The sequence below is a fragment of the Babylonia areolata genome, chromosome 2 (genome assembly GCF_041734735.1).
Source record: "Babylonia areolata isolate BAREFJ2019XMU chromosome 2, ASM4173473v1, whole genome shotgun sequence".
Lineage (NCBI taxonomy): Eukaryota > Metazoa > Mollusca > Gastropoda > Neogastropoda > Buccinidae > Babylonia > Babylonia areolata.
Window position 1 is genome coordinate 41,106,110 of NC_134877.1, and position 25,860 is coordinate 41,131,969.

Below are 25,860 nucleotides of genomic sequence, written 5' to 3' on the forward strand. Positions count from 1 at the left end.
GAAACAGGGAGACACAAAGGCATACCACGAGAGTTACGATTTTGTAAGGTTTGTAACATGTCTGTGATTGGTGATGAGTTTCATTTTATAATGGAATGTCCCAATTATGATCAGTTACGAAATAGATATGTTCCTAAAAAATATTTGTCTCCAAAATCGGTTTTTAATTTTTGTAATATGCTCAAAGGAGGCAAAAAAAAAGAAGTCATTTTAGCTGTAAGTAAGATGATTAGATTTGCAAATGTTGCCTAGTTATACTTTTGGAGTTAAAAGACATTTGTGTTTTCTCAACTTTATATGACATTGTTGTGTATTTGGAAATGTTTATGGGCACGGAAAATGAGTATTTTGCAGTAATCCTCCATACTCCAATAGGAGTGAAAGGATAATTAAAACTTGAAACTTGAAACTTGTGAGCGTGGTTTTCTGTGAGGACCTGCTCTATGGGCATGCACCTCATGTCACGCAGTGAATGATCTTTTGCATTGAAATGTCTGGTGACATGGGTGCCGGTGTTTTGCAGGATGTGTGACCTGTGGAGGTAGTAACGTGTTCTTAGCGTATTTCTTGTTTCTCAGTCCTTCATACTGGGCCCCACGACACTGCTGACAGAAGAGCAGGAAAATGATGTTTGACGATCTGCAGGTCATGCTATGTCTGATGCTGAAAAGTTCTCCCCTTTTTTATATGCATATATCTATTTCATCAGTTAATTATGTATGACATAAAATATCTCATTGACACTAAAATTAATACGTCATAGACACACCCACTAATGTTAGGTAACTCTGAGTTCGTTTTTTTCTTCCTTTTTTTTAGGAAGGGAGATAAGTCTCTAAGCATGGGCGCACGATGTCAAACGAGGAGAAATGAATCGTAGTCATTGAAAGTTGTTATCAGGTGGGTTATTCGAACATTATACTGGTTTTGACGAATAGTCACGTCACACATCTAGCATTCCTTTGCCTCCATGTGTAAATGTGTTCGTTGTCTCCAAAAAACAAACACGATAGAGATTTAGACACCGCAAAGGCGTAGCTATAGAGAATAATGTTTGTGACTGAAAATTAAACACGAAGTTGCAACTTTTTGTTAAACTGCAAAAAACAAATATTTATAAAGTACAAGCTGATTATTTACTTCTCAGTTCTTGTATTTTACTCCCCTGGTTTAAGATATGTAGTTGTATTATCGACTGTTTTCATTTTAATACGGCAGTTTTATACTTGAAAGATGGCCAATATTCCCCCTCAAGACGGAATGAGTAGTATTAAGGTGTGGACGTAATGAGTAGTATTAAGACGTGGACGTTTCACCCCGCCAGTCACACAGAGGAGTGGAGGGGAAGAAATGTAGATTAAGTTTCAGTTTCTTAAGTAGGCGTCACTGCGTTCAGACAAATCCATATGCGCTACACCACATCTGCTACTGTGCTAGGCAGCATACCGGGGACCTGCATAGCGCAGCAGAGGGACAAGACATGGGAGAGAGGCTGAGGCGACTGCAACCAAAATACCTTGTGCTGGTGGGCTGGCCAGCAACTGGGGGCCCTGTCAATGTTGCTAACACCTCTCTCCTGTGTTTTCAAACTTGGCTGCGTCAATGGTAGAGACCTGCAGTGCATGGCTGAGGGACTGGACAGCAGGTGGTGGTGGAGGAGACTGCAGCAAAGAATCCTGCAGAGCCAGTTTGGGTCCCCAGTTTCTGGACTGCCAAAGTTCTCCAAAGCCACTCCCTTTGGTTTTTGAATTCAACCATGTTGATGGTGTCAGGATAGTGCTGACTTTCCCTCCTTGCTAGTGTCGGCGGCCTGCGCATTTCACTTTGTGTATGGCTGCCACTGCAATGGGTGTCAGTGGGTCCTTGTCGCTATTCCCCTGTGGCCTTGCAGAAGGTTTGCAAACATCGCTGAAAGGATGGTTGTGGGAGAGTAGTGGGGGGTGGGGGTGGGTGGGGGGCGGGAGGGGGAGCAGGGGGTGGGGATGGTTGCTTGTTGCTTTGTCACTTCCTCTGTTGGTGGTGGTCTGCCATCGAGGGTTATGTTAGTCATTGATGGAGCATGAGGACTGGCTGCCTGGTAGTCCTAAAGATGGCCTCAGACACACTTCACCTGAGACAACTGAGACTGCAGCTGAGACATCAACCAAGACAACAGCCGAGACAACAGTCCGACATATGCAGCAAATAACAAGCTCTCACAATGCATATGACCAGTGCCATGTCAACAATACAATGTCTCCATACAAGAAAGGTACCCGGCTGACTATCCCCTTGAACTACAACTAGACACCTACTGGAGCGACAACTCCCACTGACTTCCCCTTTGCCACCAAATAGACCACTGTGGAGAACCACCTTGCAATGCACATGGCTACCCCCTGACACCAGGAATACTGCTGTCGGACATATGTCCATAACAACATGACCTTAAAGGTGCAGTGCCAATAGGTTGTTAATCTCAACACTTTGTGACATGCTAGGCAGATGCCTCACCAACAGCATAACCCATCGTGCTTTGTCAGACCTTGAGTGAATGCATGTATTTGTTTACCAGTGAGAGTAGATTTCTTTTACAGAATTTTGCCAGAGGACAACACTTTTTTTGTCATGTGTTCTTTTTCATTGCACCAAGTGTGTGCTACTCATGAGACCTCAGTTTATCGTCTCATCCAAATGACAGATGCTTAATTTGATTTTTCAGACTCTCATGAAAAAGAAGAAATGTGGATTATCTCAAAGATAGAATCAAGTGTGTTCTGTTCCTTTTATATTGCAAAACAAGTTAGAACAGGTTAAGACCTACTTCAGAGCATTAGAAAACCCTCAAAACCCACTGCATGATGCAGTTAAGGAACCAAAAGGCAGCCATTTTGGACGAGAAAGATTATGGATGGGGCAAGCAGAAGACATAATCCAGCTTGTATGCTGACTCGACTACAAGACCTGAAATAGTCAAAGAAACAAAAGAATGGGAGGAAATCTCTGAAAACCTCAATCATCTATTCAACACAGCCATTACACCCACTCTAGGAAGACATTGTCAGGAATGGCCAGAGGGCAAAACTGATGCTGAAATGAAGCTACTCATAGAAGAAAACAGTAAAGAAGAGGACATCATCATATGGATGGCTCAGTCACCAAAGGCCAGTTTGGTTGGAGATTCACTGTGAAACAAAATGGAAAAACAATTATGGAAGAGAATGCTGCCTACAAAGTCACAACCTCCAGCCTAACAGTGGAAGTTGAAGCTGTGACACATGCTCTCCAGTGACTACCATCTATTCATATTGCCTGGAAACCAACATGCCATGATTCTAATGGACTCAATGAATCTCATAACAAAACATTGAAAGTGGAATGAGAAGCCCAGAGTGGCATGAGGCAATGCGCAACTTTCAGATTAAAAAACTTACATGGTCATACTGCCCGGGACATGCAGGTGTTAAGGGAAATAAGCCAGCTGACAGACTTGCTGGTAATGCAACAACAACCAGTGGCCTACATCTGGGAACATCGGAAATCCTCAGAAAAGTCAAAGAATACCAAAAAGAACAGGTACAAGGCTATCACACCATCGGTCACCTCAAAGAAAGAAAGGTAGAGACAGGGAGCACCCATAAGTCTAACATGAAAGGTCTCTCTGGGCTTTTCCAAATACAGTAGACTGAGCAACATGCTAGAAGCTATGTTCCTGGCATCAGAGATCTTTTCCCACCCCTCTTGCAGCCAATCAGTGGCAGCCTGTGTGTGTGTGTGTGTGTGTTTGTGTGTGCGTGCATGTGTGTGTGTGTGTGTGTGTGTGTGTGTAGAGGATGAGGTGTATGTGTATGTATGTCTGTATTGTGGGTACAACGGAATATATAGGAATGTGCGGGTGTGCATATATGTATGTGTGTGTGGGGTGAGGGGTATGGGCGTATGTGTGTGTGGTTGTATAAGTGAGTGTGTGCGTGCGTGCGTGTGTGTGTGTGTGTGTGTGTGTGTGTGCTGTGGAACCTGCGATATGTAGCATTGGAATGAGTGTGTGGGGAAGGGTGGGGGTCGGTGCAGGGTAATTTGGGAGATGGTTGTGTGTGTGTGGTGTGTGTGTGTGCGTGTGTGTGTGTGTTGGGGCTCATGTACGTTTATGTGTATTTGTTTGTGCTTTCATATGCTGGTATGGTGGTCTAGCTGTGAAGAATAAGAATATACTGAACAAGACTGTTAATGTGTGCAGTAAGGTTGTGGGAGTGAGATAGGACAGCTTAAGCAAACTGTACAATGTCGGAGTACAACAGAAACTGAGAAAGCCAAATCCATTTCAAGTGACAGCATCCATACGCTGGCAAATTATTACCAACTCTTACCCTCAGGCAAACGGTTCTGTGTCCCAAAATTGAAAACAAACAGAACCAAATGCAGCTTTATACCAACCTCAATTCAGCTATTAAACAGCAATAATTGATAATCAGATCTGTGATAAAAAAAAATGTATGCCAGAGTGTGTGTATGTGGAATGTGACATCTTGAATCAAAGTATTGTTGAATTGCATTGTTATTTTAATCTTTTTATGTCTTATGTCTACTTTTAGTATGCTATTTCATGCCGATTTTATTCATATCCTTTAACTGATTTTGTATTGCACATGTATGGCTGTGATGATGTATGTATAATTTACTCTCAGTTACCTTTTAAAGGTTTCTGTTGTGTTGTTGTTATCTACTGTGATTATTTATTGTACGCATGGGTTGCCATCTAAACATTTTATGTCTTTTATGTATACATGTTGAATGACTGTGGTTTCCATGTATTGTTTTTGTGTTTTACACCACAAATGAATTTCTCTTGTTGAAATAATAAAGTATTCTGTAATCTGTAATATCAGTGAAATTGCATGTTTGTTGCATATCTGTTATGCATCTGTGTGTGTGTGTGTGTGTGTGTGTGTGTGTGTGTGTGTGTGAGTGTGCATGTGTGTCTGTATGTGTGTATATGCATATTTGTTTATTTTCAGTGTCTTTTCATTTCATTCATTTATTTATTTATTGTTATTATTATTATCTTTTTTCGTTTTCTTTTTTTTGTTGTTGTCATATTTGAATATTTATTTACTTCTTTATTTGTTTAATCATTTATTCCTTTTTTCATATTTAAATATTCAGTTACTTCTTTATGTGTTCAATTATTAATTCTTTTTTTCTTTAGTCTTGACTAAGCGCGCTGGGTTATGCTGCTGGTCAGACATCTGCTTGGCAGATGTGGTGTAGCGTAAATGGATTTGTCTGAATTCAGTGACGCCTCTTTGAGCTTCTGATACTGATACTGATATTGTTATTTTTATATGTGTTTATGTGTGCATGCATACATGCATGCATGCATGTGTGTGTGTGTGTGTGTGTGTGTGTGTGTATTTTTCTGTTTTGTTTTAAAATATGTTTAGTGTGGGAGAGATGGAGTTACATTTTTAGATGACAGAATGTCAACCATTGTATCTGTGTTGCAGGGTTTTATGTGCACCGAAAGCGGTATTGACAACTTGAAATAAAAAGTCAGATCCAGCCTTCAGAAAAAGTATTACATCTCTGGAAAGACGCAACAGCTTCAGCAGCTTAACCAGCCATCGTTACCATGGCAACTGCAGCAAATGCAGTTCCAGACAAAGATGCCTGCGCAGTACGCACACTGACACCAGAAGAGATGGAACATCTCCAGAAAGATCAGACTCTTGTGTCTGAGTTTAAACAAAACAAACTGGAGAAAGAAGCGGAAAAGAACTGGGACCTGTTCTATAAGAGAAATACCACCAAGTTTTTCAAAGATAGACACTGGACAAAGCGAGAGTTTGAGGAACTTGTGGGAAGAGAAGAGGTGAGGCATCATGTTTTTGTGTGTGTTTTTCTGCATAGTTTGCCAGTTTCTCTCTCTCTCTCTCTCTCTCTCTCTCTCTCTCTCTCTCACTTTTGTGGTAATAAATTCTTCATTGACAATGCATTCTATTTTAAAGCCCTGTACAAAACAAAGCATGGTCTGTCAATAAACAGTGTCAGTGCCCCTCTCTGTGTCTGTTGTCTCCCTTTCACCGCTCACTCTGTCCATCTGTCTTGTCTGTCTTTCTCTCTTTATCTGAATTTGTATATATGCATGTGTGTGTGTGGATTATGTCATTTCTGACCAACACATTTAACAGTTGAAATATTTTAATGTTTAAAAAAAATTGCCAAGACAGTATATGGTGTTTCTGCTTATGCTTGAATTTTGGTAGCACAATGGATTAATTCATAGATACGGTTATGAAATATGTCTTTCAAGATAATTCCTAACATGTCAGCTTCTACCTGTTACATTTTGTATATTTACTTGTCAGTGTTTTCCACAGTGTGTAGATCAAGTTTTGTTGCTATATTTCAGGATGCTGGCCGTAGAAAAGTGCTGTTTGAGGTGGGCTGTGGAGTGGGAAACTTCATATTCCCTTTGCTGGAAGAAGACGAGAGCAAGTCCCTCTTTGTCTATGCCTGCGACTTCTCTAAGCGTGCTGTCCAGTTTGTCAAGGTGACTAATTTCACCACTAAGTTGACTTCTTTATTTCTTTGTTTTGCACTAAAGTTTCCAATGATACCAATCATAGACACTCAGAAAAATTGATACTTTTGGTCTTAAAACATTTGATAAGGAAATTCTGTTGATAAATGTTTATGGATCCAACAGATATGACTCCTTTTTTGGGGGATAATAAAAAACAACAGAAAAACATTGAAGAGCAAGTTATTTCTAATGTAATGTAATAATGACTTTGATGGGATACGTTGTAAGAGCCTGGTCAGCTTCTAGCAGTACATCAGAAGTCAGAGACAGGACAGCTTGGGTGAAGCCCAGCTGAAGAAGAATGACTCACTGATGGGTGACACCAAAGCAAAAGCAGAAATACTCGATTATTCCAAGAGCGTCTTCACTCAAGATGATGAGGACACAACCATGCACCAACATCTGATGATATACCTGACATTACCATTGACACAGAAGGTGTACTGAAGCTGTTGAAGGAACTAAACCCGGCCAAGACCTGCGGACCAGACCACGCACCGAATCTTGTTTTGAAAAACTGTGAGGAGACCATTGTCTCCCATCAGTGAGTCATTCTTCTTCAGCTGGGCTACACCCAAGCTGTCCTGTCTCTGACTTCTGATGTGCTGCTAGAAGGGCTTGCTGTTGTTGGTGTTCAGGCCATCAGTGATGGTGCTGCTGATGTAGTCTCTCTCTGCTTTCCTCATCTGTCTCCTGCTCTGCCTCTGGACAAATTTGAAGTTTGCCCAGTTCTATGTCTTCTTTGCTCTTGTGAAGAGGCGTCCTTTTCATCGTAGGAGTCTCTTCAGCCTATTGTTCAGCCATGGTAAATTCTTCCTTCCACTGCTGAGCTTGGATGGTACATGGGAGTTTGGAATTTAGTAATGAACCCTAAGTTAGATTATTGTAATTTCAAGCATGTGAACAATGTAGGAGCACAAGAAATATACACTTGGAGGAGACCTACCTCCTTACAGCAAAGCAGCCTTGACTTCTTTCTAATCTCCAACAATTTTGTCACCAGTGTTAAAGAAACGGACAACTTGTATCAGTGTATGGCTACAGAAGTGACCGTTCTTAAGTTAAAATAGACCAAGACTCAGCACAGAACCCAAAAGAAAAACTCTCTGAAGTTTAACTCATGTATACTTCGGGATAATGAATATGGTAATTTAGTGAAAGAAACAATAATAAAAGTAAAGGAACAGTAGGCAGTATTGCTTTATGCATTAGAAAACATAGGCAGTGTACCAAATGATGAAATTCAGTAAACCATAAACAACCAGCTCTTCATAAATGTGTTAATAACCAAGTTCAGAGCAAAAACAATAGCGTTTGGTATAAAAACAAAAAGACAACTAATAGAAAAAGAAGAAACATTAGAAAATGAAATTCAAAGACTTGAGAAAGAAGTGTGTACATATGGTATAGCCAGAGAACTGCAGGGAAAAGAAAAGAAGAGCTCATTCAGTTACTAAAAAAAAAAAAAGAAGAAAAGAAAAAGAAAAAAAAAAAGAGAGAAGGAAGTGAAAGCTTTAAGATCTAAAGCAAGATGCTAAAATTAGTTTCAGATCAAGCCAGTAAACTGACAGAAACAGACAAAATACTAGAGGCGACAGGACAGAATTACTTGTCCAAAAAACAGAATGTAAAAGACATAGAAATGAGTGAATATGTTAACAATTGCCCAGACTTGATGAGACAGAATCAAAACAGTTAGAAGGGTTAATTACAAGACAAGAAGCCATGGAAACTGTTAGGAGAATGCGAAACGACAAGAGTCCAGATGGAATGATTGTAAACTTTATCAAAATTTTCTGTAATGACAGATAACTTTGTTGTTAGATCACTGAATGAAGATTTTATAAAGGGAGAAATGTCAACGACGCAGAAAGAAGGATTGATTACATGTCTATTAAAAGTTGATAAACCAAGAGAATACCAAAGAATGGGAGGTCTGTATCTTTGTTAAATAATGCTCATAGGATATGATCAGCATGCATAGCTAGTTGAATAATATCAGTTCTGCCTAAGTTAATAGATGAACATCAGACAGGTTTTATTCCAGGTAGATATATTTATGATGCCTTGTGAATATTGTATGATATCAAACATTGCTTAGAAAAAGATCATCTTTCAGGCTTATTAGATTCAATAGACTTTGAAAAAGCAATTTATTCGTTAAACTGGATATATATGAACAAAGTTTGACATGCTTTTGGTTGAGGCAAAGATATATGTAAATTGGCATGCACTTTACATAAAGACATAAAATCATATGTTATAGTAAATGGTAAGTTATCCCAAAGTTTTAAAATACGAAGGGGTGCCATCAGGGAGACCAGATTACACCTTATCTCTCTGTACTGTGCTCCGAAATTCTGGCTTGCAAGATTAGGGAAGATGAAGGTATCAAGGGCATTACTATATCAAACACATTTACGTTAGATGTAGATAAAGATTCAGGGGAAAGTTATTTGAAACACTCAGTAGATTTGAAAATTTTTCAGGTCTAAAACTAAATTATGATAAAACGCTAAATCTATGGTAAGTGTGAACAAAGAACTCATAATGGCAATATCTCCCAGAAAAGAAGATGAAATGGAACCCCCCAAAATAAAAATGTTAGGATATTTGGTTCTCGGAAGACTCATCAAAAATAACTTAGATAAATACAAGCGACAAATTAACTGAAGTAGTAAGTGTCTATTCAAGATTTGGTCAAAGCCACAGTCTTGGTAATTGTTTTACTTCTTTATCTGGAGGGTCCATCAAGAGAATCCATCAGTAAATAAGCTTTGAGAGTATATGAGATTTAAGAACAACAGTTCTACTTGGGGGGTGTACCCAAACCCAGGTTTTGTCTATTGCAGTCCCAGCGTCGGCAGTTCACAGGGAACCATCAGTGTTAGGTCGCCAAGAGGCCACACAGCAGAAGAGACCCTGCACTGCTACTGAGTCACTTCATGGGTGCTCAGTAGTGCCTGTTCTGATTTAATGCACTTAGGGCACCATCTGCTAAGTCAACTAATGATGACAATAATGGCTTAGTCTTGGAGCCAATCTGAGTGAGCATATCTCCCAAAGTGGAGACCATCAATGGCAGTCCCACATGAATCTGCCCGACACTAAAGACCTTGACAAGGCTCACCCCAAGCACGGCAGTGGATGGGGTTTCGAAACTGAGGTCACCATGAGAGAAGGGCATGAAAGGCTACATAATTTGAGACTTTTTTTTATATTGATGAATAAAAGGAAGGATGATGATGATGATGATGATGATGATGATGATGACGACCATGCTGCTGTGGAGGTCCATTTAGATTTGGTACTATGTGACAAGGCTGTACTCTGTGCTTCCTTTCATAATGCTAGCCTGGTGTCAACAATGCCTGAGAGTTACAGACATTTGCACTGCCGATCAATAAATGATGGCAACACACCCAAAGACACATCCGTGAAGTGGATGATAGTTGATACTCGACAGTGTGGTCCCAGTCCTTCCATTTATCCCCATGGCACACTTAACTCTGGGTAAGAGCCAGCTGCGTCCTCCAAGCCGTCACTACGTGATGATAACCACTTCACCACAGCAGCTGGTAAAATGGTTTCAAATTATTTGTCATAACATTTTATTTACAAACAATATTATAAAAACAACAACAACAAAAACAACAACAACAAAACAGAAGTGTATTACAATCAGTCATATATGTGATTTCTGTAAAAATTAGACATTCAGTGCAATATTATCTCTGGTCCTGCAGGTTCTCTCAAATGTTTTAGAAGAAATCAAAGAATTAAAGAACACTATGAAGAAAAGATGTAATAGCTGCTCAAATGTTCAGTTAAATATAGACTGTGTACTCTTTGGGATATTTAAAAAAAAACAGATGAAATTATACATATATATTCTTTTAGCAAAATACTTCGTCTACAGATGCAAAGCAAACAAAATGAGACCACATTTAGAGCATTTTTGAATAATTTAAGAAACCATTATAAAGTAGAAAGATATGTGCATTCAATAGAAATGTTAAATTTAGGTCTTTACTAGGAAATGGTGTCCATATGTAAAACTTCATGAGAACAATATGTCATAGCATGGTGAAATATCAAGATGTACAACAGTGATGCAGGTTCAGTAATAATACTTTCATACTTGAAAGGCATCTGCTTGGCAGATGTGGTGTAGCATATATGGATTTGTCCGTACGCAGTGACACCACCTTGAGCTACTGATACAGACGGGCGCAATAGCTGAGTGGTTAAAGCGTTGGACTGTCAATCTGAGGGTCCCGGGTTCGAATCACGGTGACGGCGCCTGGTGGGTAAAGGATGGAGATTTTTACGATCTCCCAGGTCAACATATGTGCAGACCTGCTAGTGCCTGAACCCCCTTCGTGTGTATATGCAAGCAGAAGATCAAATACGCACGTTAAAGATCCTGTAATCCATGTCAGCGTTCGGTGGGTTATGGAAACAAGAACATACCCAGCATGCACACCCCTGAAAATGGAGTATGGCTGCCTACATGGCGGGGTAAAAAAAAACACGGTCATACACGTAAAAGCCCACTCGTGTGCATACGAGTGAATGCAGAAGAAGAAGAAGAGCTACTGATAATGAAACTTAAACTCGTACTTGAAATGCAGATGCATGTGTATGCATATCAATTCATGTATCTATATCTTTTGTTTATGTAAAGTATATAATGATTTTGTATTTGGTGTATCGTGTCTTGTTATATTGGTGTTTAGAGGGGATGTGTTGATGTAAATTAGGTCCCATGTCTTGTATAGAAATCATATTGTTTATGTTCTTTTTCATTGTGTTGCTTGACACACATAAAGTAAGCAAAGTGTCAAGAATTCTATGCCGATGCATAACATAATGCTTATTATTTGTTTTAAGATTGCACTGCTACCAGTATCTGATGATGTTTTCACCTTGACCTTGTTAAAAGTGGAGAAAAAAAAGTTTCCACCATAATCAGTTTAATAATGATAAGTCAGCAATAGTTTCACATACGAACTGGTCATTGGAAAGTTTTCTTATTGCTTGTGCCTATTTCATTGTTTAAAAAAATTGTATTGTTGACCATAGTGGTATTCGTAAGTAAGTGTGTGAGTGCTGCTTTACAGGACCACCAAAGCTATGACGAGAATCGTTGCTGCGTTTTCCATGCAGACATCACGAGTGGTCTCTCAGACAACGTGCCCAATGACAGTGTTGATATAGCCACCATGATCTTTGTCCTGTCTGCCATCCACCCGGACAAGATGTTGACAGCTTTGAGCAATGTTCTGCAGGTGTGTGTGTGTGTTTATCTTTCATCATTATTATTTGATTTTTATTATCATGCTTTATTCATTTATTATCATTTTTTTTTGCTTCAGTTGCATGCAAGTCCATGGAGTGCTCACTTTGTGTGTGCTGCATTGGGTGGAGAGAAAAAAAATGGGAGTGGGGGTAAATCACACACATACACACACACACAACCACCTATGCATCATTCTGTGTTTCCTATGAATTGACACATCTTTTGTTGTCATTAGAATTCATACAATTGCTCACATTTGTCTTGTTATTTTAATGCTCTAGTTTGTGTTGCAGATGTGTTGGTATCAATTTTGGTTACTGTGAAAGACAGGCGCAATGGCCGAGTGGTTAAAGCGTTGGACTTTCAATCTGAGGGTTCCGAGTTCGAATCACGGTGACGGCGCCTGGTGGGTAAAGGGTGGAGATTTTTACGATCTCCCAGGTCAACATGTGCAGACCTGCCATTGCCTGAACCCCCTTCGTGTGTATATGCAAGCAGAAGATCAAATTCGCACGTTAAAGATCCTGTAATGCATGTCAGCGTTCGGTGGGTTATGGAAACAAGAACATACCCAGCATGCACACTTCCGAAAGCCTACATGGCGGGTTAAAAACGGTCATACACGTAAAAGCCACTTGCGTATATATATATGAGTGAACGTGGGAGTTGCAGCCCATGAACACAGAAGAAGTTACTGTGAAGGTTTGATGATAGTCGCTAATTTTGTTGAATTGTGTTTACAGTTGATTTTGTTTTATTTAGTGACAAACAGAACTGTGGCGTGTGTATGTGTGATTGTGAGTTGAATTATGTGCATTTGTGTGTGTGTAAGATCATCCTGAGACACAACCCCTGTTGTGTGACTTTGATTTAATTTTATTTACAGACGGAACCATGAGTGTGTGTGTGTGTGTGTTGTTGTTGTTGTTGTTGTTGTTGTTGTTTTGTGCCTGTACCTCTATGTGTGTGTGTGTGCCTATTTAAGAATTATCCTTCAATAAAGACATGTACCTTGAACTGGGTCGAACGGAGTTGAGGTTTGGTGAACAAAGGGATTCACCATAGCAGCTGAAAGACTCGAGTTGTGCTGGATTTCAGAGACAGTTGAAAGACTGATATGAGATGTGCTGCATTTCAGACAATTGAAAAGACTGAATTGGGTTTTGCTGGATTTCAGACACTGAAGCCGGGAGGGGTGCTGCTGTTCAGAGATTACGGTCTTTATGACCATGCCATGCTGCGCTTTGCTCCTGGCCACAAGCTGGCTGATTGCTTCTATGTGCGACAGGACGGGACTCGTGCTTATTACTTCCCTTTAGGTAAGTTATTTCTGGATTTTTTTTGGTGTTTTTTTTGCTGCCCCATTATCTGCACAGTTTTAGTGGCATTACTCCCATGCCACTCATTCCGAGTCCTTTATACATGGCCACACCCGGGTTCATCTGTCTCAGTCCCAGCACTGATCGTCCACAGGGAACCATTGATGTTAGGCCACCAACAGGCCACCTGTTCTGATTTAACGTACTTAGGACACCACCTACTTAGCCCCCTACTGACGACAATAATGGCTTAGTCATGGAGCCAGACTGAGTGTGGAGACCGGCACCATGCCCCTCCAATGACAGTTCCCCATGAATCCGCCGACACTGAAGACCTTGACAAGATTCACCCCAAATGCGAGTTGGAGGGGTATTGAAACAGGTCACCATGAGAGCAGGGCATGAATGGGACTTTTCTTTACATTGATGATGGTGGAAGAGGAGGAAGACGACAATGATGAAGCTATGGAGGTCCATTTAGGTTGGGGACAACGTGAAAAGGCTGTACTTTACGCTTCCTGTCATAATGTTATCACAGTGTTAGCCAGGCCCTAGAGATACAGACACTTGCAGTGTTGGTCAGGAAATTACAGCAACACACCCAAAGATGCATCCGTGATGTGGTTGATACTAAACTGTGAGGTCCCAGTCTTCCCATTTAAGCCCATAGCACACTCCACTCTAGGTAGGAGTCGGCCATGGGCCAAAAAAGCAACCTCCACTGGGATTCAAACCCATGTCCTCCCAACCACTTCGCCACAGTAGCTGGTTGGAAATTGAAAAAAAAAAAAAAATTTTTTTAACTTATCGTATGCACATGCTGCTCCAATTATTTCTTTTCATTTTGTTTTAAATGCAGAGATAGGTGAAACATAAAGAATGGCAATGCACACATTTAGCATTCTGTGTCAGAGCATTACTGTCATGCATCATGTTTTTCTTGGGGATGGTGAAAGGGATGGTGATAGTGAAGATTGTTGCTTGTGTTTCTTTCTTTCTCCTATTTGTTTTTGGAGGTCATGACAAGATAAGTCCAAAACATATCTGCTCCCCCGAAAGAAACCAAGTTGATACAGCATCTGAATCATTTTAGAGCAAGTTCTTCAGTTGGGGTCTTTTATCGTTATAAATACTACCATAGCCACTGAAATCTTTTTAGTCTGTTCCATAATTTAAGGCACAAAGATGGAAAGGAAGAGAATGTTGATTTCAGCAGAGATAAAAGCGATTCCAGCTTCAAACTCTTATTGGAGTTGCATTTGATCTTTGTGTTGTCAGCCTTCATCGTTTTATGTATTCTTTAGAATACTTCGTGTCATGTAACACTGCCAAGATACTTTCTGCACAGTTAACTCATCATTTTTTGGTTTTGGTTTTCTATTTCTGTTAAACATTTTTGAGAACAATATTTTTTTGGTTTTCTATTTCTGTTAGTCATTTGTATCTCCAATTTTTGTCCATGTGGAAACAAATTTTCTTTTGGTTTTACCTGACACTTATTTTCATGCTCATCTTGTGTTGCAGAGTTTCTTCAAGAGTTAGCAGAAAAAGCAGGCTACAGAACGGGTCAGATTCAGTATGTCTACAGAGACACCATCAATAAGAAAGAGGGCCTGTGTGTCCCTCGCATCTTCGTGCAAGCCAAGTTTCTCAAACCTGTGTTTTGCGCAGACAGCGGAGTGTGGCAGTGTGAGAGGGACAGTGGTCAAACAGGTGGTCAGTCTATGTTGGCTGTGAACGGCTTGATGTCTCAGTGCACAGTGTCTGAGTGTCATAGCAGCCAGGCTGATGCATCATCAGTGTCAGTGGGTTCTTCTCAACACAGGCAGCAGTGTCAGGGGTTTTCCCAAGTCAGCAGCAGTCAGCAGTGTGCAGCAGAGTTTGAATCTCAGCAGACTGCTGACAGTTGAGAAGATATTCTGTCCATGTGTTTTAATGAATTGATGCGTTTGTGTGTGTGTGTATGTATGAAAAGTGTGTGTAACTCTGTGTGTGGAGGCAGTATGTTCAATGTTAACTGGTCTACTGTTCATCAGTGTGTGTATATGGAGGGGCAGTATTTTAATTGGTCTATGGTTTGTAGGTGTGTTTATGTGAGACTCGTCAGAGGGGGTGTGGGAATGTCTGCATGCGTGTGTGAGAGAAAAGTTATCCGTCTCCTTTTTAAGTGTAGATATTCTCACAGGTTTAAAAGGGAATATTTATATCTATGGTATCTTTTGGCATAATTTTATGGACATCCACCTGTCTTTTAGATGCTTATTCTAAAGATTGTTTTTTCAAATTGGATTAAAAAAAAAAAAAAGAGCCAAAAATGAATCATGCTATGAAGTCTGATAATGAAAAGTTATGCCTTTAGAACCCAAAAGTAGTTCTTTTTTGTCAGTTTATGAACACTTCATTCAACAGTGAATGACATATCCACGCTGCTCTGATCAAAGCACACTTAGTAATCAGATGAGCAACTTGTGCATCCTGAAGTATGATAGTTTTTTTGATTTAGTTGTCTTTCAAAAAATTGTTAATTTCTTCTTTTTTTTCTCTTTAAACTGAATAGTTTTGATGGTACCAGTGTTACTGAGGATTATTGGCTGAATGTCTTGAGAGGAACAAGAAAAGACTGGTTTTTCAAAATCCTTAGTGTGATACACAGCACAAGTTGCTCTGCTGTACTACAGTTGCTCAGTTGTGCTGCAGGTACAAGGCCTGTAACTAGTGAAAGTAATCAGAGATGCCAGCCCCTGCCAAGTGTTTGTAGGAACAATTGGGAAATTTGGTAGGAATGCTCAGACTCGAAGCCACATCAGCAAATGTACATTTATCCACAAGGCATACAATAATTGATTTAGCCACGTTCTATCTTGTTCGGGCAAATATAAAGGCGATTGGTCCACTCAATGCTGTTTCAATGTAAACACGCCCACGATTAACTGAGCAGCATCATGTGAGACCAAGGTTAGTAGTGACTGTCCTGGCCTCATGACCAACCAAGGTTAGTAGTGACTGCCCTTGCCTTGTGACCAATAGGTCTTGAGCATCTGGGTAATGCTACGACAGGAAAGCATGTGATCATGCTATGTAGTTGAAAATGAACTTGTCGGAACAATTTTGACGTTGGCATAATGTCAGAACAAACTGCGATCAAGCATAACAAAATTGTAACCGTTTGTATCTGAGTGATGGTTCACAGGCTTTTAAGATCACTCTTATGGGGCCTCTCACCTCCACTCTTTCCTCTCCTCCATGTGGTAGTATGGAAGTCTCTCAATACTACCGAGGCAGTAGAATTTTGCTCCCTGTCAATGGCTGAGCTTCATCCGCTACCACAGCAGGGTGTAGCAAAAATAAATCTGTCACCAATTTCTGCTGCCTCAGGGATGGCTACTGGACCACCATGTGGAAGAGATGAATGGATGGGGTTGACAAGTCCCTGATGAATGATGCAAAGCCTGTGAAACCTCATTTGCAGACCTTGTGCACACAACTAAGCAACTGCAGACGTGGGGAGCAGAAAATAAAAGGTGGTGTGTCTTAATGGTTATTTTATTGATGATTGTGGTCACCTGGTTTTATTTACAGCAAATAAACTGTATATGCATGAAAAAAAGATGACAAAAAAGAAGGGTTTATCCACTTTATTTAAAAACAAATATTTGTCAAAATGACAAGATTCAGACAATTCGTTGCATTGGACATACGGAATCTCTGAATGTAGTTTCCATTTATATATCAAGCAAGCATTCATTGTTACCAAATTAGACGCAAGTACATTTCATATTAAATACTGGAACTGTGTGTAATGTCTTTCTGCCAGTTTGCAAGCTTATATACAAATAAAACCATACACATAAAACATTGGGTAAAACAATGAAATTATTTTAAACCTTGTAAAATGTTACAATGTAAAAATGCAGGGAGAGTTAAAACTGCATTTTGTATAGCACACATTTCATTAAATATTTTATGTCTGGATGACATCTGTAACAAAAAAGTTTCAAGTCAAACTGACCAACAATTTTCAAATACTCAAGGCATTTTCCTCCAGTTTGAAAACTAATTTCAAGTTTGTTCTTGAGCCAAGGTCATAAACAGACTTAAATTCTTTATTTTTTTTTTAAAGCAATTTGAAATGATTTTTCTACTAGTCTAAATTCTCAAGACATTACCAATGAACTGATCTCCATTTTGCTGTAAACATGTACACATCAAAATAGTAACTTTTCCTCCAATTTCCACTAAGAGAAAGATTTTTTAAGTGTACAGGAAAAAAAAAAAAAGAAGAAAAAAAAGCATGGCTAAGAATCAAAACAAACATACATATCCAGTACATAAAAACAGCATGGCTAAGAATTAAAACAATGCATTTTGAAGACAAACACAGCCATACATATGTACAGTATGGACAGCAATCTGTTTTAACTGATAGTGAGCTGAGGTTGCAGAGTTTTTGCTTTTTTCTTGTTTTGTATCACAACCTCGGTACCACAGTAAGAAGTCATTGGGAAAATGTTGTGATACAGATGTCTTAAGATGAAAGCTTCACTTCTGACTGGTCCGTCTGCAACATAGATGACATCTTTCTCAATAAATAAAAGTATAATATATATATATATATATATATATATATAGAGAGAGAGAGAGAGAGAGAGACAAGAACATTGTGTCATATTGAGCAGCATTATGCAAGAATATATGCTATATAAAAACCCTATCTTTATCATTACTTTTGTTGTCGAAAAGCAAGGATAGGAAGTGCATTTATGAATGAGGGATTAGTTTCAGAGAAAATCTGCATTTTTGTGGACAATTTCCATGCCTGCAATTAGCAACAAGCATAATACGAGAGGGCATGGAACAAAATTTTGTTTGTTTAAAAATTTTTTTTTTTACTGGATCAACCTTCATCCCATTCACTGCATATATCAATCAGTTGCGGAGGCTGTCAAGGGCATCTGCTGATAAAACAGGAGGCTGTACAAAAAGGCCTGTGCACCGATATAAAAGAAATGTGTAATTAAATGATTGTTATCGCTCCCATGAAGTACAACTGATGACAAAAGAGCTCAAAATAATACCGGTTCAGAACAACAATAAAAAGTAATAAAGAACAGGAATAGTAAGTAATGCATGAAACCGGACAGTCTAGATTTCTATGTTACCTGGATCTCCGAGCCGTGCAAGGAGGTCTGTTTTCACAGCGACGATCCTGCTTCTTGCTGGTCTCCTTCACTCTTGTCACTGCTTCAAACAAAACAGTCACACACACTTATCATACAAGCTAACAATATATTTCCATGAAACGAAGTCAGAGACACAAACTTGCTACATTACATTTCCCCCCTTCTTGCCAAACTGCCCTTGTAAAAACAAGCCTGTACCCCTAATCAATTCTCCACCCATACCCCCCAGACCCCCCCCCAATTTTAGAGGAAGTTCATATGTATGTGTGATTTTAAGTTTTTATTTACATTTTTCTAAAAATGACATTTACATCCACCATGTCTGGCCTACTTCTGGCTTGTCCCTCCTAAATTTTGCTCTAATATGATTTTTCATACAGACAGACTAAATTTTACATGGTTCAGACATGTGCCATTCTCCCGGTTGATCTGATAGCACAGTTTGGAAAATTTTCTCTTACTTCAAACAGTTCTATCAGACTAGAAAATCTGAAAAGCAGACATACATATATATGTCAATAACATAATTTTCTAAAGTAATAGGAAGAAAACAGTTAAAAAAATATATATATATTAAAAAATTATCTTAAAAACTTTAATTTTTCCAGTAACAACAAAGCAATAAAACAGTAAAGACAAAAAATAAGAATAAAACCATGACAAAATAATTCCTGTAAACTTTACAATTTAATTTTAAATCCAAAGTACCCCCCCAAATAACAAAACCAGCAACATATCTCAAGCCAGGTCTACAAACCCCCCCCCCCCCCCCCCCCCAAGTAACAAAACCAGCAACATCTCTCAAGCCAGGTCTACAACTTACATAAAAATATTTTTACCCCATTCCTTTCACTGATCATAACAAAAAAATACAGGATAAAGCAAAAACAATGTTGATCAACACTTTACAATTCTTTATTTTAGAAATTACCCCGCCCTACCCCCCACAACCTCCCTTACATTTCGGGATAAAGCAACACTAATGCTCATTAACATTTTAGTAGTCTATATACTACTCGTTTACCCCTTAGATTATGGAATGATGTAAAAGATATTCATTATTACCAGTAAAGTTCTACCCATTTATCCCCTTAACCAGTACCAGATAATTTTGTTAAAAAAAAAAAAAAATGCTCTCCCCTTGCCAGGGAATTTTGGGGATTCGGGGGTAATAAATCACAAAAATTCTAGCACAAAAGCTATGGGTGATACAGAAAGAAAGTAAACGTTTTTGTGAAGAAAAATGAGTGTAGATTCTGCTTCTGGGCTCCCTTTCCCAATTAGGTTGATTGTAGATAACCGTTCAGGCATGTAAATTCAAGATAATGATTTTTGTGAAACAAGTCTATTTCCACCTCTACATAATAACATCCATAAAGAAAAGAAACAAAATACAGCAAGAAATAGCATGCCTATTGTCAGATTATACCTGTAGAAGAAATTAAAACAGGCTATAAGTTTATAAAAACAAATCACAGCTCGTGCAGACATGTAAGTAAATCACTGTCCCAACAATGAAAAGGCGAGTCAAGTCAATGTAAAAGGTCAATCATGGTCTCAGAAAATGAGATGGCAAGCTTTTTGACAGCGAAGAGCGTTTGGGAATGAGAGGGTGAAGTTCTTTGATGACATGCACTCCTTTAAAGTTGCATGTGGGCCGATTAAAGTGTCTGCTGTGCATCCAGCTTGCCACCTCTTCAAACAAGTCAACCATCTGATTCAGCTAAAAAAAAAGAAAAAGAAAAAAAGCATGAAAAACAAAAAGCATGTGTTTCACGACCAGTGCAGGTTTCCATCCTGCATTTCGTGAAAATCGTGGAACATTGGCGGTTGCCGATCCTACAGTTTGCATTGAAATGTGAGCACACTCATTCCAAAAAGCCACGCCCCCTTCATGAACTCTGGCTGACATTCGACCTATCGTCTTACATCACTCCTCTCCCTCTCTTCCCCTTCTTCCAACGCTTGCTGCTCGTATTCTGTCAGTCATAGCCACTTGTTCAAAAAAAAGTTGTCTGATTGGATAGATAAACTGAATTACCATAAAATGGGGCTGTCAGTTTCGTCACTGTCATTGTCAATCACCTTCGTTTTCAAACCAATCATCAGACAAGAGATATCTTTCTCCATCACAAAATCTGTCCACAACCACAAGCAGAGCTTTCAGAATTGTGTAAATCTGCTGACTGAGACAATCTGCTTTACTGGACACAGTTTTCAATGCATTGTTTTGCACATGATGCAACCCCCTTTTCCACATGCATATCATGTGGTCAGTTAGCAAATTGTTGTCCAGTAGAAAGGAGTCTTGTACCTAATGAATGTTCATGTAAACAGTATTTTTATAACCCAGATACATCAAACTAACTATTCAGAGTCTGTTTATGTGAACTGAACCAAACTCCTATGAAGGAAAAATCAGAACATATGCAGGACGTCAGTAGACGTCTTATAGGCACTATGGCAATACTTTTTGTAGGATGTCAGCTGACGTCTTATAGGCATTCTACTGGTTAACAATGAAACAAAATATGTTCAAAACATGTTTATATATATCACAATGGCTTTACAAAAACTTCAATTTTCAAACCAGAACACACTATCAAACCTCAACCCAACACAAACTGACTTTTCTTGACACACGACTGATTTCTCTTCAACACTCTGACATCACTTCTGGCAGGTTTTCTTTCAGACCATTTCTTGTAAAAAGATGGAGCTGGAATACCATTCCTGCAGAGCAGCATGGGCTAACATATTACAGTTTAACAGTCACAAATGTATGGGGAGCATGTATGCAGGGAGAGCACATATGCAGGCCATTTGAGGTTAAATAAAGAAAAAAAAATTCAAAATAAAAAAAAATCTATACAAAATGTTTTTACATTGTAAACAGAACTGCACACATTATTTTGTGAAGAAAGTACAATACTTCATACCATCATGATGCAACATAAACCTTTTTTGTTTGAACAAGAAATTGCAATAATACAGGGAAAGAAATATCAACATGATTAAAAAACAAAACAAAACAAAACCAAAACAAAACAAATGTAGAAAAATAAAAAACAACAACCCAATTCTGACTTTTGGTTATTTGGAGTTTATGTTAAGACAATTTTAGTTGCCTTGATTTGAAAATTCTGTTTATTGTAGGTAAGCTGTTCTATTTTGCTGCCCATGAAAATTACACCAATGAAAATACACAACTGATTTTCTTTTTTCAAGATCTAAGAAGCTGTCAAGTTACCTGGACTAAAAAACAAAAAGCAACTGAAACAAAAACAGAAGAAAAAAAAAACATTTCTGTAACATATCAAACATGTTAAAAGGAAATTTTCCTCATAAAATTATGTTTAAGTAACATACTAACTGTGACCCACTAGTGCAGACTCCGGCAGGGGTCTGATTCCTGTCCTGTGCAAACTACTATCCGCATATGCGGAGAAAACAAAAGTAGCTACGGCCAATAACCTCCCGTAGTAGGTTACCTCCCCATTGCATCCCTGACTAGCACCCTCTTTTCACAAATTTGTGGAACTCTTAATAAAAACAAAACAAAACAAATGAACAAACAATTGGGGGGTGGGCCTGGTTTTTATCCTGATACTTAAGCAGATTTTTTTTTGCCAACAAATCTTTTCACGTTTCAGCTAAACATTCGCCTATTTTTATTGTCCAGACAGGACCACACAGACCAGTGATCACTGTTCATAAAGCAAATATCTCAAGAGCATTCCTTTTTTCAACAAATGAAGTGGTCTTAATCAACTGAGTCAACACACAGACTGCATTAAAATTGGATGTGAGAAGCATTTTGCATTTAAATGAAAACCAACTGAAAGTTTAACTGAAAGTTTAACAACAATATTAATATTTAATGTTCAATACAGGTTTTGAATTATACTCACAAAACAGCTTGCATTTTTTATTTTTGTACAACAGATTGATGCTGGATTACCTAAAGATGTTAAAACTGAATTGACATGATGCCAAAACTGAACATATGTTTACATACTGAGTATCCAGAGTATCTCATCATGGAGTTACCTTTTAAAAAATTTAAACAAAAAGAAATGTGAAAAAATTAACGGTTTAACAAAATGTCAACAATACCCAGTGTGTAAGAGGACACTAAACACGTTTCCTGCTCACCATGGTGTGTCAGAGGCTTTCTGCGGGTAGTGCCAGAACTGGTAGTTTCTCAGTGCGTTCCTCAGAGTGTCCATCTTGGGGGCCATCAGCGGCAGGATCTGCACCTCCCGCTCTGTCATGGCCGCCATGTGCCCCACCGAGTTCAAACCTCTTCCCAGCAGCATGCTTCTCAGCCCGCTGTTGATGGCATAACATTATTTGTGAAGCATTAGCTTGTGTGAAAAAGCTTTTACATTTATGATGAAAGAAAAAAGGGGTTTAAAGGCCTCAAAGCATTTATGGCCACTGTGGCAATGAATTCATATTCACTGTTAACTTGGGCTTGGCTTAGGAAGATGGGGCCCAATCCTATCGTTCAGTATACCACTTAAGAACTGTCATGTTCTACACAACTTCATCATTCTTTACTGAAAAAACCAAAACACATCTGATGAGCTGCAAAACACTGGATTACTGAGAAAAAAAAGAAAAAAAAGGTCAACTGGTTTTTTGTTCCAGCTGCTGAAGCACAGCAGATAACATTTCATTTTGAACCTTTTCTGGTCTCAAGCTGATACACACTGTGGCCTTTCACTAGGTTTAGAAAGCTCATACCTAATAAGTGTCATTTTCATTATTTTAGAGCATCAAAACAGCATCAGAGCAACAAAAAACATGAACACATGCGACATCAATTTAAATCAAGATGTACAGAAAGTTTTTCATCATTTCTCATTTTAATGACGGGCAGTCAAGTATAATTTAATAAGGCTGTATTCATTTTGTTTGTTGTTTTCCACAGGATTTCAACCATAATGAATGACTTTTGCACACAACAAAACATGCTTTTTTGTTTCCAACATGATTGCACACATCATTCACTACTCCTGCCCTGTACTTTCCTCAAGGCCTGATTGAGCGCATTGGGTTATGCTGCTGGTCAGGCATCTGCTTGGCAGATGTGGTGTAGCACATATGGATTTGTCCGAACACAGTGATGCCTCCTTGAGCTACTGATACTGCCCTGTAAACTACCCGAAAAAAAACACCCCGATACTTACTGGTATGAGTATGAACTACCAAGGGTCGCCAACAGCTTATCAAAAGAATCGGTGCAGCCCACTAGCTGAGGGAACACAGCATGGACATTATCCAGTTGGGACTCCTGGGTACTGTGGTAGCTATTGATGGAATCGTTCTGGCTGGGTGTGTCCCTGGAGGTGCCAGGCTGACTTGGATCCTTGGACGTGCCAGCCAATTGTAAGTCCTTGCTGGCTTTGGAAGACGGGCCATCCCCGGAGATTTTTGAAGATTTAACATCCTCCATGGTGACTCTGATATTCAGGTTAAGGCCGGGGATAGTTTTTGGCTTTTCTTTTGGAGCGCTTGGGGAGATTACAGTCACCAGTTTTATTTTCCGCCTGGGTGAGCCTTTTTTTTCTTTTTCTCGTTTCTCCTTCGTCTGTAAGAAATCATTTTGTTGTTGATTCTCATTCAAATTTCTGGTACAATACCAAGTTATTATCAACAACAACAAATAATGACATGAATTGCATTGGTCTTCATTGGAAAATGGTTTAGGTGTTTTTTGTTTATTTGTAATATGGAGTATGGTGTGCGTGTTGTATACTGCCGCATAAAACTAAGTTAAATGGTTTAGGTGTTTTTTGTTTATTTGTAATATGGAGTATGGTGTGCGTGTTGTATACTGCCACATAAAACTAAGTTAAATGGTTTAGGTAGTATTTTTTGTTTATTTGTAATATGGAGTATGGTGTGTGTGTTGTATACTGCTGCATAAAACTAAGTTTTACATACATTCCATCATCTCATTACTAGTCACAGGCACCCAGAGACCATTCTTTTCAGGATAAGATCAGAAACAAAGCAATCATTTAATCAATGTAATTATATTCTCCATCCCAAACCCCATTCCAAGTTGGGGGAAACAAAAGACAGAAAACTCAAGTAGCAGGTGAGAGACAGAGTGAAAGTGAGAGCCACACCCACAAACATAGAATATATATATATTCATATAGTATAAATAAATTCTTGCATCGCCAAGGCCAGCTCCGCCTTTGGCAGACTCAACAACAGGCTATGGAACAACAAAAGCATCAGGCTCAGCACCAAGATTAAAACCTGAAAAACTGTTGTGCTGACCACCCTGTTTTACTGCTGTGAAACATGGATGACGTATCGCCGTCACATTCAACAACTTGAGCAGTTTCACCAGAGATGCCTACAAAAGATCCTCGGCATAAAGTGGCAAGACAGGGTCTCCAACCTCCAGGTCCTAGAGAGGAGTGGCCTGCCCAGCATCGAAAGCCTGCTGATCCAGTGCCAGCTACACTGGACAGGACACGTTGTCCGCATGACAGCAGGATCCCGAAGATGCTACTGTATGGCCAGCTGAAGGAAGGCCACCGTGAACTTGGAAGACCCTGCAAGCGCTTCAAGGACACCTTGAAGACAAACCTCAAAGCCTGTGATACAGACATCGCTTCCTGGGAAACTGATGCCCCTGACCGCTGTCGCTGGAGGATGTTGTACTCTAATGGCATAAAGACGTTTGAAAACAAGAGAACGCTGGCCATTAAGGAGAAGCGTGAGCGAAGGAAGCAGGGCTCAATTTCTGGAGACATTTTCCATTGCAACACCTGTGGGAAGTCCTGCGCATCCAGAATCGGCCTCTTCTCCCGTATGTGGACACACACCGACAGATAAGCCTGCCTGCCTACTCATCCGTCGGACCGATGGGAGACTCCATCATAAATAAATTCTTTTAGAGGCATAGTCAGTACATTTATTAAAAATTTCGGATTTCCTAAAAATGTTTCAATTATGACAGGAAACAGCATCTGAAATATCCTGATAAAGATGAGTAATGCTTCACAACATATAAGAACTGCAAACACACGCATTCTGTCAGCATGTAAATGGTGGGCGACTAGACATTCATGAACATAAATCGCAATACTTCTGACATCTATGAGTATGGTATGCACTACAAAATGGTTGTACAAACAATATGACTTACCCTCTCTCTTGAGCGCATGACAGCATCCTTGAACTTTGAAGGACTTTTCTGTGGGACAGCGGATTTACACTTTACACAAGTAGGAATTCCTGCACATGCCTTACAAGTTGGCGTCCCTCCCTCCTCCACGGGATTAGCGAAACATACACGTCGGAACTGAAACACGCAACACACAAACATACTAGGAACAGCTTTAATGGTAGTTGAGTTGTCTGTTATCTACAATAATAGTAATAATGGTATTTATTTAGCACTGAATCTTGTGCAGAGACAAATCAAAGCGCTTTTGCACCAGTCATTCAAACGCAAGCATAATCTCAGAA

The 25,860-nt window shown here is 39.3% G+C and overlaps 2 protein-coding genes across 3 annotated transcripts in view; one reads left to right on the forward strand and one right to left on the reverse strand.

The window, feature by feature from the left end:
• The first annotated feature begins 826 nt into the window (after window positions 1–826).
• On the forward strand, window positions 827–16,978 carry LOC143301441 (tRNA N(3)-cytidine methyltransferase METTL6-like). 2 transcript variants are annotated; one of them, XR_013057783.1, is made up of 7 exons: window positions 827–900; window positions 5,484–5,848; window positions 6,389–6,529; window positions 11,686–11,853; window positions 13,042–13,183; window positions 14,708–16,138; window positions 16,176–16,978. XR_013057783.1 is itself a non-coding variant. In XM_076615738.1 (6 exons), the coding sequence occupies exons 2-6, from the start codon at window positions 5,609–5,611 to the stop codon at window positions 15,091–15,093; spliced, it is 1,077 nt and encodes a 358-aa protein (XP_076471853.1). In that variant the 5' UTR covers window positions 827–900; window positions 5,484–5,608; the 3' UTR covers window positions 15,094–16,978. The 2 variants fall into 2 exon arrangements, 1 of the variants encoding a protein (XP_076471853.1); XM_076615738.1 differs by having other exon boundaries at window positions 14,708–16,978.
• Window positions 16,979–17,123: 145 nt separating this feature from the next.
• Window positions 17,124–25,860, reverse strand: part of LOC143301433 (uncharacterized) — a 31,876-nt gene continuing 23,139 nt past the window's right edge. The window contains exons 27-31 of the mRNA XM_076615726.1: window positions 25,538–25,693; window positions 23,559–23,959; window positions 22,519–22,695; window positions 18,343–18,424; window positions 17,124–17,741 (exon numbers count right to left, since the gene is read on the reverse strand). Of these exons, the coding sequence (XP_076471841.1) occupies window positions 18,376–18,424; window positions 22,519–22,695; window positions 23,559–23,959; window positions 25,538–25,693 (783 nt within the window). The 3' untranslated portion in view covers window positions 17,124–17,741; window positions 18,343–18,375. The remainder of the gene's footprint in view (window positions 17,742–18,342; window positions 18,425–22,518; window positions 22,696–23,558; window positions 23,960–25,537; window positions 25,694–25,860) is intronic.